Source organism: Siniperca chuatsi, linkage group LG1 (assembly GCF_020085105.1).
Source record: "Siniperca chuatsi isolate FFG_IHB_CAS linkage group LG1, ASM2008510v1, whole genome shotgun sequence".
Classification (NCBI taxonomy): Eukaryota; Metazoa; Chordata; class Actinopteri; order Centrarchiformes; family Sinipercidae; genus Siniperca; species Siniperca chuatsi.
This window is the reverse complement of record NC_058042.1, coordinates 27,483,649-27,498,694: the sequence shown is the minus strand read 5'-3', so window position 1 is coordinate 27,498,694 and position 15,046 is coordinate 27,483,649. Positions and strand designations below refer to the sequence as shown.

The 15,046-nt window shown below is 42.5% G+C and overlaps 3 protein-coding genes across 5 annotated transcripts in view; 1 reads left to right on the top strand and 2 right to left on the bottom strand.

Moving 5' to 3' along the window:
- The window catches only part of LOC122864132 (WT1 interacting protein), a 29,312-nt gene extending 24,382 nt beyond the window's left edge, over nt 1-4,930 (bottom strand). For both annotated transcript variants that reach the window (XM_044171301.1, XM_044171383.1), the window contains exon 1: nt 1,673-4,930. In XM_044171301.1, the coding sequence (XP_044027236.1) occupies nt 1,673-3,173 (1,501 nt within the window). In that variant the 5' untranslated portion in view covers nt 3,174-4,930. The remainder of the gene's footprint in view (nt 1-1,672) is intronic.
- Nucleotides 4,931-5,045: 115 nt separating this feature from the next.
- sdr42e1 (short chain dehydrogenase/reductase family 42E, member 1) lies at nt 5,046-7,671 on the bottom strand. The gene is made up of 3 exons (XM_044171790.1): nt 7,473-7,671; nt 6,922-6,998; nt 5,046-6,611 (listed from the first exon to the last, which is right to left on the bottom strand). Exons 2-3 carry the CDS (start codon nt 6,981-6,983, stop codon nt 5,513-5,515), a joined length of 1,161 nt encoding a protein of 386 aa, XP_044027725.1. The 5' UTR covers nt 6,984-6,998; nt 7,473-7,671; the 3' UTR covers nt 5,046-5,512.
- Nucleotides 7,672-12,479: 4,808 nt separating this feature from the next.
- LOC122864443 (arylamine N-acetyltransferase, pineal gland isozyme NAT-10-like) lies at nt 12,480-14,783 on the top strand. Of its 2 annotated transcripts, none has more exons than XM_044171925.1 (2): nt 12,480-12,602; nt 13,208-14,783. In XM_044171925.1, exons 1-2 carry the CDS (start codon nt 12,584-12,586, stop codon nt 14,083-14,085), a joined length of 897 nt encoding a protein of 298 aa, XP_044027860.1. In that variant the 5' UTR covers nt 12,480-12,583; the 3' UTR covers nt 14,086-14,783. The 2 variants fall into 2 exon arrangements, with proteins under 2 accessions (XP_044027860.1, XP_044027938.1); XM_044172003.1 differs by having other exon boundaries at nt 12,546-12,859.
- The last annotated feature ends 263 nt before the right edge of the window (nt 14,784-15,046 follow it).

Genomic DNA, 15,046 nt, shown 5'->3' with positions numbered 1-15,046 from the left:
TGGGGTGGGGTGGTCCTCCCTCTGCTGCTTCAAATGCAGGCCTGTATGGGCCAGCTGTTGATTCACAGATCCTTCGCCACCACAACAAACAAGAGGCCACACAAGGGCCAGCCGGCAGAGCAGAGCCGGGCAGTGTGGGACACTGGCAGGCAGTGCTCCCCCCCCAAAAAAAAAAAATCCCCGGCGATCAATTTCTCCACTGTCGCTACGGAAACAGAGCTGTCTGTGTTGGGCTTGGTGTAAGGGGTGTCTGACTGCATTCTTCTCTCTCTCCTTTTCTATCTAATTCCACCCTTCTTGCTTCTTTCTCCTCTCCTCTTCCCCCTTCGCTGTCTTCCTCATTTCTCCCTCCTTACTTCTCTCACCTGCTGCTCTGGAACAAATCAACAGCTTTCTCAGCCTCACTCTGAGCAAGTGCGCTGGCTATAAAACAAGCCACTGTTCTCTGACTGCAGCCATTTGTCTGGCTGCTAATTCAATGGTAGACAGCAACTTCCTCAGCAGGCTTTAAGTGGCTGTGTTACTGCTGGTGAACACAAACACATTTGGTCTCACAGTCCCTAATCACAAAAATGGGCCACAAAATTGTTCAATTCTTGAAAATCAGGCAAAAACCACATCACTGACCACAATCTATACTCCTTCCTCCAGACGATAACTGCATTTTCAACAAATCCAGAGCGCACTGCTCTGAATGACCGAAGGGTGCCTGCTCTGGCAGAACAGAAGGTTCCATTCAGCGAGGTGCAGCGCTGTGCAAATGTTATCTCTGCCAAGACAGAAATTAGTATTGCCCTCCAAAGCCACTCTTATCTGCCACAGAGGGACCTGTTAGTGGTAATGTAACATTAGCAGGTTGCAAATAGACCTTGAAGAGATGACAAAACTGTAAATAACCTGCACCGTAAAACACCAGCAAACACAATTTGAACAATTTCTTTGAATTCCAATTTCAGTAGGCACTCAGAGAAAGTTACACATGACATTTTGCGCTACTAGTACTATTATGTGGTTGTTCAATTGTTGCCATGGAGAATTCTTTGTATTCAGTGGAATAAAATAAAACAATAAAAAAAAGGAAAACATTAGTCTTCATTTTGGGTCTGCGGTTTTGGATTTTACTCTATCTGTACAGGATCCAAATCTTCAGCATGTTTTTCTTTAAAAGCAACATTGCAGGGATCTCCCAGATACATGTGCAAGGACAGTGTAGGAAAAGGAGTCAGGGTCAGAGCATCAGTGCATTACACATACATCTGAGGAGAAACTGTATGCCAGATGAAAACATGTTGGTTTGACTGATCTGGAGCTGAGCTGCTGTGGCCAAATGACTTATTTTACATCAATGAGGCACCCACAGTTCATGAGAAAAGCATGTCAAGATCTCAATGAATTAACTACTTAGACAACCCATTTTCCTAAATCGCCCATTAGTTGACTTTTGGTGGTCCATATGTAGGCTACAATACATTACACAACACACAGCATTGATAAGGGGAGGCTTATGTTCTAGATAATTAACACTGGCTCAAACTGAGCCAGTTTTGACTTCCCTATGCTAAAACTGATTCTGCAACACAGATGTTTGTGAACGTGTTCTGATTGGGGTTTTGAAAAGGTCTGATCAGAAAAAGGGCTATTTGAAAACAAAGCTGCAGTTAATATCACCTACCAAAGTATTCCTTTTTCATGTGCATCTCTAACTCCTTTTCCAGCTCCAGGGTGAGCGCCTCCAGTCGCCTCTCTGCCTGGCTTGGCCCACTCTCTCGGCTGGGGGTCACCTGGTAAGGCAGCTTAAACCTCTGGCCTGAGGAAGCTGTTTTTGAGGACACCCCATAACAAAATGATGATTGCGACCCCGCGGTCATCTCCGCAGTCCCTCCCGTCTGAGCTGACTGTAGCTGGGGCTCTGGCACCGCCGAGAGCCCCTGGAGATGGATGCGATTTTGGATCCCGTTGGAGTCTCCAAACTCCTGCAGCAGCGTATCCTCGTGTAAACTGCTGCCCAGCATCGATGACCTGGGTGAGGGCAGCTGCAGATCCGGGTAGGTGCTCATAGAGCCCCTGGAGCTGCGGGAACTTCTGGAGCTGTGACTGGAGATGCTGGACCGGGGACTGACCACGCAATTTGCGGTGGTCCCCGGTCTCGCGCTCCCGTCCTGGCTGCAGATGCTCGAGCGAGGACTCGCCAGCGGCGCTGCCTGTAAAATCGCCCCCTCCAGATCGTGGTTGACCACGGGCCCGTACCGTGAGTCCGAGTAACTGGATCTCGGGCTGGTGGTGAAGGAGTACTGGCTTGCCGTGCTCGACCTGGGGCTGTTGTGCCTCTGGTCGTAGCCCATGCTGATGCCGCTGGTGCGGTTGCTGCTGGGCTTGCTGCAGCAGTCACAGCTGTTGAGGCTGGCCCGGGGGCTGGAGTGTTTACTCGTGTCGCTGGCGGTGCTTGCATAGCTGGATCTGGGACTGAGGACACTGTTGCCCTCACAGTGAACTAAACTAGACCTGGGGCTCGTGTACCTGTCCTGACCCGGTACCACCAAACTAGTGCGCGGGCTGCTGATGCTCGACCTCGGGCTGGCATGCTTGCTCTGCTCTTGAGAGGACAGGGACGACGCTAGGCTGGACCGGGGGCTAGTGGCGTTATATCTCCCGTCGTGGCTGCTGGTAATGCAGACACTGTTGCACCTGTTGCCGGGCAGAGCCACCGGTTTGTTGAGAGGCACGCCGTCGAAGGCGGAGCCGGTGCTGTACCTGTGGCCCTGCACCTCCAGAGAGTATCTCCTGTGCCTCTCGGAAGCGCCCGTGTAGCACGGCAAAGCCACTTCGGATTTGGTGCAACAGCCCTCCTCACTATAAACTGCGTCTCTTTGAGGGGCACAAAAATCCACAGGAACGGTCCGGTTGCAGTTCACGGGGCGCACCGGAGCCGCGTTGTACACTTTATTCCCAGTCGTGAAATTCTCCACCGTGTGATGCTGCTGGTGAAGCACAGAGGTACCATTCATTGGCTTACTTTTGTGCTCTGCTACTGCCGGAGCCGAAAAGTCTAAATCGGGGTTAATCACCAAGTCTCTCCTCGCGTTGTACATCCCGTCTTTATACGCATCATACAAGGAAAGGTCCTCCATCAATTTACTGGCCCGGAGTCCCAAATCTTCCTGATAATGCTCCATGTTGTGCTCCCGAGGCGAGAAACAAGTTCAGAGTGCGCTCCGCTCCGCGAGCCAAACTAGCGAGCACCGCGGAGCACTAATTGCATTTCACATGGAAATCAAAACAAAACGCCGCGGTACAGCCGTCGCTCATTTACAGAAAACCACCAACATGCTCAGAAACCTCCACCGTGCGCCGCATCGTCTTCTTCTGCTTTGCCCCCTCGGCCGAAAAAACAAACTCTTTCTCACAGTTTCAGCCGACAGGGATACGTTTGTCAACTTCAGTTTTTGTTAAGTTGAAAGGTCTTTACAGTCAATGGCGCGCTGCGCGGAGGAATTTCGCCTTGTTGGTTTTTCCTCTAGTTTCGCTTACGGTCACTTTGCCAGAAATCAAAGTAAGCTGGATAATCGGATACGCCATAAATATCCGTTGTATATAAGTCTGGGCTCACCAAGCGTACGAGAATCTAAATAAAATGCCGTTTCACACAGGGGACTCGTTTGCGTAAAAGGAATGCGGGGATGAAGACAGGATGCGCTGCGCCTCTCTGGAATGTGGTTAATGCTGCAGAGAAACAATGATTGCGACCAACTCAGCAAGGGGCTGCCGGCTCTGAAAAGAGAATAGTTTAGAGAGAAGGGGACGTCTGCATTCATCCCAGGCAGACTAAAATACCACACAAAGCACGCCTCACCTGGTCCGACTCCTTTTCCATCCAGGAATAAGCTGCAGAGAATTTGTAATACGGAGGGCAAAGCTCTTTAAAACTGAACTTTATCCACCTTTTAGTCTGATGATGTAAAGATAAGTATATTCTCTGGTCGCCCTGACTAAAGTGTATATGATCCATTTTAGGATAATGTCCAATTATCACAGCTAAATCTAGGTCCGGTGTAGTGATATTAAAGGATTATTATGATGTTGGTAACAAAACATTAGTTTAAAAAGATACACAGGTATCAAAGACATGATTAAATAAAGTAGAGGGTTATTAGAATTTATATTTGGCTGCATAAAAATATTATATTTAATTTTAAGTAGAAATGAAGTCTTTAAAAAAAAAAGGAAACCAAATACAAAGCTGTGGGGAAACATGGTTGTCTATGTTGACCACAAACGGAGGCCATGGTTAACTTTAATTTTTTAGTCTTTATTTGTGCATATAATAAAACAGGACAAAACAGAAAAGTGTGCAATAACATAAGACAATGCACAGGTGGGATGTAGAAGGAACTCACCTAACACTGAGATTAAAGACAGCTATATGTGCTTGCCACAAATTTACAGCTATAAATATTTTTTAAATATCTAAAAGAAAAAAAAAGAGAATATAATTTCCAAACAAGAAATACTAGAGATTAAAAAAAATTATTAAAAACAAGGATTACAATAACAAATATTTGCACTGCTATCATACACTGTATCATACCTCATTTACATAGTACTGTACTCCATCAAGAGAAGTTGTTTAAGACCTTTTTTAAAAATCAGAAAGGAGGAGTCGTTCCATATAACTGGACCTCAGTACCTGATGGAAAACTGGCCACAGCTAGTCCTGTAGAAGTGACTATATAGAAGATCAACTGAGTCAATTGTTAAGGAATTGAAATACAAAAGTACCTATCTGAAGTTTATTAATGTCAAATATATTTAACAGCTCCAGGGTCTGAAATAATGGGGCAGTATGAGCATTCAGCTAGAGTTGGTGACTAACTTTGTATTTGGGATGTTATTACTGTGAGACTGTGATACACAGATATGCCAGCAAAAACAATCTGTAGCCACGACAAACCACACTACTAGATCTTTATCTTTGTCAAGGGTTTTCAAACAGGAAAGCTATTCACCTATCTAAAAAAAAAAAAAAAAAAAAAATCAAACAAACCACATTTGCCTCATAAAGTTTTATTCATTACAGTTTTCAGAACAATTTTTAGCATTTCATTATATTACGGTTCCACAAAAACAGCATTAAAAACATGTGTGTATTAAGTTATTATCAGTCTTTCAAAAGCTAACTGTTGTGAAAAGAAGAGGTAGCATTTGACATATCGTCTCTGAAAGTGACAATAACTATAGGATGTAAAATTAAGACATTAAAAAGGTACAGAGATTATATGATTATTTTCACATGTGATGGCGGTTACAGAATAAAAAGGAATGGTCCCCAATTAAACATGCTTTCACTGAGTCGGTCTGTAGACAGCTGCTTTATACTGTATGTCTGAAGCACCTGCCAGTAGACACTTTTTGCACATGCACCGTTTCATATTAAGACATGTAAACAACTTAGTTCTGAACCAGTCTTGATACGTTTTGGAAAATGGCAGAATGACATTACCGCTTTAGCTGTTCATCAACTGCCAACAACTGGAAGAAAAGAGAAAGCCACAGCAACAAAGGCAGCAACAAACAGGATGTCCAGTAGCAATCGACTGAGGAAGGAGCTGTGAGATCTTTTCCCATGGCCTCTGCTTCTATACCATTGTACCACCTCGTCCAGGTTGTGCTCCTGGGGCTCATAACCGAGCTCTGCCTTAGCTTTTGCCATGCTGAAGTAATGCGTCACACCAGTTTTATACACCTCTGTACGTGTCAGCAGTGGCTGGAAGTTATAGAAGGGCCCGATGAGGTGGTGAATCATTTCTGTGAGAAAGGCAACAAAGTAAATGAGAGAGACAGGAAGGCGCAGTTTGGGGAAAGGATAGCCCAAGCCCTCTACCAGAGGTCTGAAGAATTCAAAATTGTTGACAGGCCTGCCATCTGAGATGAAATAGGCCTGGCCAGCAGAGCGGTGCTGCTTGTCTGGGGTCAGAGCCTCTGCAGCAAGCTCATGTGCTGACACCAGGTTGTCCACATGGACAAACTCAACCAGGCTGCTGGGTTCACCATAAACAAACCTGAAGATCCCCTTCTCTATATAGCCGACTATCCTGGGCAGGTGCCTCTGCTCACCAGGGCCGTAGATTCCTGCTGGACGCAGTGCACAGGTTCTCAGCACCCCGGAGCCGTCCCTCAGTGCTGTGCCGTTAGCTTTTAGCACTGCCATCTCAGCCAGGGACTTGGTTCTGGAGTAGTGGTCGGGGTGAAGATGGAGAGGTAGATAAGGGAGGCTTTCATCCCCGTTCTCTATCACTTGGCCTCCGAACACCACGTTGAAGGTGCTGGTGTAAACCAGCCTGGACACTCCGTGCTCAACGCAAGCCTTCAGGACGTTCTGTGTGCCTTCAACATTCACCGCCTCAATCAGATGCCGGTTCAGCTGCTCCCTGCCAGACATGCCATAGGAGGCGATGTGGAATACACAGTCCACACCAGTGACGGCCCTTTCAACTTGTGCATACTCACGTATATCACCTTGAACAAACACAATGTCCTCTGGCACTTCTTGGTTCGGAGGGGCCGTGTCAAACAGAATGATTTTGGCTCCTTTTTTATGCAGGGAGCATGCCAGACTGCACGGGGGAAACAACAAGTTATTAAATATGAATTCATCTCTGCATGAAACTCATCACATCCATTTTAACAGAATAAAACTGTAAATCTAAAACAAAAATACAATAATGCCATGTATTTCTACTTAAATCTACCACAGTTCTGTGGCAGTCAAAGATCCAAAGATAACTGGTGCGATAACGCCCCCTTGTTGTGGTACAACAGTGTGACAGCACTGTAAGGCAACTCTGAAGTCATTACTGAGGGTTTACTGACTGTGAATGCACCATTTGTTTTCTTGAGTAATAAACAGTATGAAATTTGTCTTACCGATAACCAAAATAGCCACATCCCCCAGTTATCAAGAACGTGTCTGTACGTGCATTTTCCATTGCAGGAGGGCGAATCTGTGAGTTTGTAAAAGAGAAGATTAGACTTTTTTTTAAACGACAATATGCTTAGAAAAGTACACACAAAGGCACCCTCATAAATGTTACAGATTTTACAAATTTTACAGTCACAAACCACAACAAAAGCTACCAAGTTGACGCTAACTAGCAGTCTGTAGGCTAGTTCGCTGACCTTGTACTTGAGTAATTAAACCTTTTACGCAATTATCTGAATGCATTAACAATATTTCTACGTGGACTATGCACCACAGATGTATTCCAGCATTATTATTACACCCTACCTAGTTTACAGACTACCACATTAAAGCCTACTTTCCGTAAGGGGTTATTAAGAATACCATGCGTCAAAACTATGCAACAAAGTAGCGTTAGTGCTGTGACATGCACAGACAGTAGTTAGATAAAGATAAATTCACATCCTGTACGCTAAACTATTAAATTCACGTTTTCACTGTCGGTAGGCCTACTAACCTCAACATAAACCGTGTAGAAAACGACCGAAATATCTGGTTAATATCACTCATTTAAAACTCTACTGTAGCACTGGTGAGAAAGCACCGGCGTGCACTTCCTCGGTCAGTGGTGTACGTGCTTTTTGTTACGTAATTTACGCAAAAACAGCCGATATCGCTCTGGATTCATTTTGGTCTCAAAACGGCGCAGCTCTGCCAGCAACAAAAAGACTTCCGGTATGCACCTCGTGCCTTCAGAATAAAAGCGAAGATCTTTTAAAAATGTTTTGAAGTAGTAAAGTTTTGAATTTAATCGTAGTACCCATTAAACGAAAACACATATTACTAATTAGTGCCAGGACAGTAATGAAAATACCATCATATGTGTCGTTTTTTAACTGAAAAAACTATATTATGTCTAGTCAGTATAGTTCCTGAATTAGACACTGTACAATTCATCTTTGACTATTAATGCTTAAATCATAGCCTATGTTTAAGCACCCCTGCTGACCTGTACTTTGTTCCCTTTCTATCATTTAATCTGTAGTTATGTAAGAAAAAAAACAGTGACAGTTAATAAAACAAATGGATTCTGTAAATTGTTGGTTGATAGCGCCTCTAGCGGCGATACGCGAGCATAAACAATTGCATGCAACTATTCAAGTGGAGGACGGCTACGTCATGTTTTACTGGCAGACCTAAACTACAACAACAGCAACCCGCAGCTGCAGGTTTCGTTATAGTCTGAAGGTACGAGGTCTTTTTAAACGCTGGTCCAGGTGATCCAAGATAGGATCAATGAGGGGCAATAAACTATTGAACGAAATGCTGCCAACACTGACGGGCGAGGCTCAGGGTCTATGTGTTTTACTTAGAGTTTTCCTAAAAACACTTAGGAAAACTCTGCGATATGAGTAGCAAATATTTCTGACTTTTGCACGGACAAAGCTTTGTATATTGGTTAAAGAGGATAGCGGTAGGGTTCCATGGTAATTTCTGGTGTACACTTCAATCAGCTTGCAGCTCTAGGTTGCACTTCCTTTATATTGTCTTGCTCAGTACTCCCACGAAAAACTAACATAAACTGAGAGCTAAGCACTGCTTCTACACATTTCATAACTGCGGATATTAATAGGAATTTCTTTTTAGATGTAAATATGACGAGCTGTCATTGTTTTGACTTAAGTGCAACTTTGTAACCGGTGGATGGGTCCTTTAAATTCATGGGCCTCATCATCATCTGTTAATACTTTATAAAGGTTTTAAACTTTAATTAATGGCATTATTTAATATGCCTTAATTATGTCTTATTAGAAAGCGTTATCAATTCATGTCATGTCCTGCATTTTACAGGCAAGATGAATTTGGAGGAATACTTCAAAAGAATTGGTTTCCACGGCTCATATGACAAACCGGATCTTGCAACACTGAAGTTGATCCACAAACAGCACGTCATGTCAGTTCCATTTGAAAACCTCAGCATTCACTGTGGTGAAAGGATCACCATGGACCTTGAGGCCATTTTCAATAAGATAGTGAGGAGCAGCCGTGGGGGTTGGTGCCTTGAGAACAACTCCCTGTTCGGCTGGGTGCTGAGAGAAATGGGCTACGACGCTACCACGCTGGGCTCCAGAGTCTTCAACAGTATCCTTGATGACTTTGGCCCCCTTGAATCTCATCTCATCAACAAGGTCGTCATTGATGGAAAGTCTTATATAGCAGATGTAAGCTTTGGGGTGTCTTCCCAAGTCTGGGAGCCCCTGGAGCTCGTCTCTGGAAAGGACCAACCTCAGGCTGCGGGTGTCTTTCGTCTCATAGACAAGGGGGACATGTGGGTGCTGGAGAAGACTGGTAGAAAGCCAGAGGTTCTCAATCCAGACTTTGCCAAATCAAGTCTGGTGAACAGGAAGGAAACAAAGCAGATCTACAGCTTCACCTTGGTGCCTCGTGAGGCCGAGCATTTCTTTGAGACACAACACACACTTCAAACAGATCCTACTTCACTGTTCACCAATAAGTCCATCTGCTCTTTACAAACCCCAACAGGATTCAGAGCCCTGATTGGCTGGACCTACAGTGAGGTCACCTACAAGCCTGAGGAAGGTGTTGATGTCTTAGACTTGAGGGACGTAACAGATGATGAGATAGAGCTAATTCTGAGGGGAAAGTTCAGTGTGAAGCTGCAGAACAAACTAAAGCCTGTAAGCAACAAATCATGGTACACACTCTGAAATCCTGCACATATTCTGTGTTGCAACTGACTTGTTGATGTCACAACCTGTGGTGATTTCATGACTGACCAGGTAGAGCAGCTTGGTGAAGGATTATCTATTTGAAACATTAACAGCGCTTTGAATTTCATTTTTCAATTTCTTTTTTTGTACAATGGAAATGATGCAATTGTATTAGAACTGAGAGATTTAATCCAATTTCCATTTAAATCAGATACCCCAGTGTGCTGCAGTAATGTAAAAGCCAGGTTACAGTTTGCAAAGAAGTAGTGTAAGAGACCTAATTTGCTGGCTGTATACTAAATGTTACTCAGATGAAACCAATATGAATCTGTACGAGAGTGATGCAAAGATGAAAGTGTGGAGAAAAAACAACAGCTCATGATGCAAGTCATGTTAATGCTATATTGAGTCATCTAACAAAGTAATTTGGTTTTGAATAGACCTCATTAGGAATTTAACATTAATCTTCCAGTAAAACAAAAAACATATCAGTGAGCTGAGAGAGTGGTTGGCTGACATATTTCGGAGTTAACGTTTCTGGTAAATGTGTGTGTTTGAGCGAAGTATCTTGAGTTAATGGAAGGAGCATACATGCCTCTCTGAAGGACTGTATTACTAACCAAGGAAAAGTTATTTTCAATCCAAGAAAATCTACATAAAAGCCAATTGTGTTTGCCATTATTATATATTTTTATAACTTGCTTATACCAATGTAATCTGCTAAGTTATATGTTGTCAAGGTATATGATAATGTAGACTGTTATGCCTGGATGTCGCAGACTTAGTCTTATCTGTATTCTGTGTACTCACTCATATGTCTTCACCATGCTTAAATATTATGCTCCTAAACTTTTGTATCTTTTTCTTCTGAAACTTGGCTGAGCCTGTGATTTTGTAAAAAGGCTGGAGGAGGAAACTGAAAAGGCATCCACCTCTACCTGACAGAAGCTCAGATCCGCTTCTTGGCCACACAAAGGCAATTCTTGAAATAGCCCAACAAGTGTTAGACAGAATATCCTAAACTGTGTTGTTCCTCTGACTTAATTTGCTGACAACAGCTAAATGTGTCATGGTCACCAAAACCAGAACCTTATCACCTACAGAAAATATAGGTTTGACAGTTTTCTGGTCATAAAGGGCTTCACAGGCAGTTTTCAGCCTATCTTTGAATGTGGCCACATACTGCCAAACCCCGCTTAGTTCATTGGGCTCCAACAACTTCTCTTTTGCCATCTTCAGAGGCCCTCTCACGTCATGCCCATAAACAAGTTCAAATGGGCTGAACCCAGTTGAGTCAGTGACAGAATCCCAGATGACAAATAACAAGAACTGCATGGCTACATCCCCGTCTCCTCCATAGTTCACAATGTGGGCTTTAATCTTCGTCTTGAGAGTCTGATGGTAGCGCACAATGGCACCATGAGACTGAGGATGGTAGGCGGAGGACATAATCGGTTTGATCCCTAGTTCTTGCATAACTTCCTGGAACAATCCTGACCTAAAATTAGAGCATGGGCAATACCGAACCACAGAGACAAGACCAACTTGAGAGCCTCTGCTTAACTTTAATATTTCTTAAGGGTAGAGCTCCAGGAAATCTAGTGTTCATATTCATGATAAATGACAAATAATTAATTCTGATTGTTGGAGGCAATGCCAGACGAATAATGCAAATCATTACCACATATTCTGCCCTGTTTTGATCACTTATTGAGGACTTATTGTGTAAGGAAGAGTACACACCAGAATTTAAAAGTGGTATTCAGGTTTTTTTCTTTATTTGTTTTGCTTCTTTTAAAATGTATTTATGTATTTATTTTCATTGAATATGTAATTGTCAAAACAGGGCTAAAAATGTGTAGCATGCGTGTAATCCTCCTTCTGTACGTCCCATGGCTGCCGATAAAAAACAAAATAAAAAGAAAGACAAATATTTGTTACCCTTCTATATTTTAGGCAAAGGCCCAACACAGTCAATTAGGACACGGGAAAAAGGTGCGTCCATTATTGGTGGAGAACAGAGAGGAGCTACTGGAATGACCTGACTGGGCTTACCAACCAATTGACAGGCAAGGCTGGATTACCATTTGGCCAAAGCGGGCAACTGCACAGGGGCCCAAGACCCCAGGGCCCTCAAAAGCCCCAGGTTTACTCCATATTATTTGGCTCTACATAATTTAATTAATTGTAAATTTGCTAGAAATTTGCACCACTTGAAGTACAATATCAACTCTGACTGGTCCTCCAGCCTCCATTTTGTCGCCCTGGTCTTGTAGAGGGACCCTGTGTCAAAATCTAGTTTTAAGACATTTATTGTTTTAGTTCATATTGTGCTCATTTGTTGTAAAGTTGTGTTTGAACAAATTGCTTCCATTTTTTCTGTGTCGGGTAATTAACACACAGAAAACCTTGGGCAAGGTAGTATTATTCCATCACAGAAGTACTGTAAGGCTGCAACCAACCCAAATTATTTTCATTATCGATACATATGACAATTAGATTTTCTTCAATAATCGACTGATTGCTCAGTGTACAAAATGTCAGAAAATAGTGAAAAGTGCCTTTCATTATTCCCTGGAGCCCATGTTAATGTATTCAAAAAAATTCTGACCAACTGTCAAAAACCCAAAAATGTTGATTTTACAGTCTACGGGATTATAAAACTAGGAGAAACTAGCAAACATTCACTATTGGTTTAGAAGCTTATACCACTGTATTTTTTTTTTTTTGCCATTTTTTGCTTAAAAATGATGAATATTGTGTGGGGTCAAAAGGGGCCCAAAAACAAGTTTTTGCCCCGGGGCCCCCTGGGTTCTTAATCCGGCCATGCTGACAGGCACAGCAACTTTGACAGAATGAAACCGGAAGTAGAAATGGCGCATTCATTTTTCCCGACATGACACAGATCAATACAAGTAAGTACACTTAAACTCTGATAACGTAAACTCGTACGATTACAAGACGTGTGTGATGTGTTTGGTTCATTATTGTGAAGCAACACATAAACCGCTGGTTAACACGAGGCCCAAGAAAATCATCCACTTCCTTAACCGCAGTTAGGTTTTACTGGCTATCAAAGTTCAACTCCTTACAGCCCCGTGAAGAAATAGCTGAGTTGCATTTCCTTTGTGGGGAAGTGTTGGCTCCATAGCAGATCAACTTATGTCAAAAGGTAAGGTTAAACACGTTTGCTAGATATTTACTGTTGCGGAATTTTGTGAGTCTCAAACTTTATATGTAGGCTATATAAAGTTATAGATATTATATGATTTCGGACATCTGATTATGACATTTTTTCATTATTGAAAACAAGCATAAAATTGTACTTGATTGACTGGAAATACCAGATTTGTCAATGTCATCGAGAGAAACAGCAAGAGTTCAGTGATCTCTGATTCGTTATTAAATCCTCGTGAAGCCTTATAAGCTTTGAGACAGTTGAGATGACTTCGCAAAATTGAGTGCAACTGTAACAGGTAGATTGGTCCTGTAAATCCATGTCATGTCCTGCATTTTACAGGCAAGATGAATTTGGAGGAATACTTCAAAAGAATTGGTTTCCACGGCTCATATGATAAACCGGATCTTGCAACACTGAAGTTGATCCACAAACAGCACGTCATGTCAGTTCCATTTGAAAACCTCAGCATTCACTGTGGTGAAAGGATCACCATGGACCTTGAGGCCATTTTCAATAAGATAGTGAGGAGCAGCCGTGGGGGTTGGTGCCTTGAGAACAACTCCCTGTTCGGCTGGGTGCTGAGAGAAATGGGCTACGACGCTACCACGCTGGGCTCCAGAGTCTTCAACAGAAGCAGCAATGATTTTTACCCCACTGAAACACATCTCATCAACAAGGTCGTCATTGATGGAAAGTCTTATATAGCAGATGTAAGCTTCGGGGTGTCTTCCCAAGTCTGGGAGCCCCTGGAGCTCGTCTCTGGAAAGGACCAACCTCAGGCTGCGGGTGTCTTTCGTCTCATAGACAAGGGGGACATGTGGGTGCTGGAGAAGACTGGTAGAAAGCCAGAGGTTCTCAATCCAGACTTTGCCAAATCAAGTCTGGTGAACAGGAAGGAAACAAAGCAGATCTACAGCTTCACCTTGGTGCCTCGTGAGGCCGAGCATTTCTTTGAGACAAACCACACGCTTCAAACAGATCCTACTTCACTGTTCACCAATAAGTCCATCTGCTCTTTGCAAACCCCAACAGGATTCAGAGCCCTTGTTGGCTGGATCTACAGTGAGGTCACCTACAAGCCTGAGGAAGGCGTTGATGTCTTAGACTTGAGGGACGTAACAGATGATGAGATAGAGCTAATTCTGAGGGGAAAGTTCAGTGTGAAGCTGCAGAACAAACTGCAATCTGTAAACAAAAAAGTATGCTACACACTCTGAAACAACACATATTCTGTGTTGAAATTGTCCTGAAATTATATCGCTATCCCAGTGTTGATTTAATGACTGACCAGGTAGAGCAGGCTGTTAAAGAATCATCTATTTAAACAGTGATTGGATTTTTTTTTTGTGTGCAATGTTAATGATGCTATTATATAATGACTGAAACAATAATAAACAGTACTTAAAATGTGATATGCCATTAATTGCCATGTTTGCAGGTCCAGAGATGGGAAGTAATCATGTACATTTAAATCGTGCACCAACAAATGTCTCAACAGTATAAAAGCAAAGTTAAAGTTTGTAGAAAAGCAAAGAAAGCTGTATAGTTCTGCAAAAAAAAAAAAAAAAAACCCTGTGGAAAGACATGAGACCAAGATTAATCTATACCTAGAGTGATGGACAAGTGAAATCGTGGAGAAAAAAAAGGATAAGCTCATAATGAATATTGTTACCTCTAACTGAGTAGATTTGTTTAGATGTTCTATTAAAACACCATGAGGCAATGTCCATCGTCAAAGAACTTTAATGAACTCACTCTTCATTTTCCAAATATCATGCATTCATGTACACTCAAAAAGTTCAAACTGTCCTCCTGAATGAATATATCCACATCAGTAATTCAGCTGAATATCTAACAAACTGAACCGTCATGGTCAGTGCAAAGTGCATTAATTAATAAAAATATTTGAACTGTATAATTGTACCTGCATTTTTATTTTTTGAGTACTATTATTTAATTATTACCTTATTTCTCCTCAAATATGTTGGATTGTTATTAAGTGTATTCTTCAATATAAGACGGTGTAGTCCCTCATTCGTCCAGGAGTGTTCTATCGTAGAAAAGGTTTCAGTTGTAGTCATCTGGACACTGTACACGAAAGTGTATTCTTGGTATATACTGTATTGTGTTTGCTGTGTTAAATTGGATGTCTCAGATTTCCTTTCTGGAACCTAATCT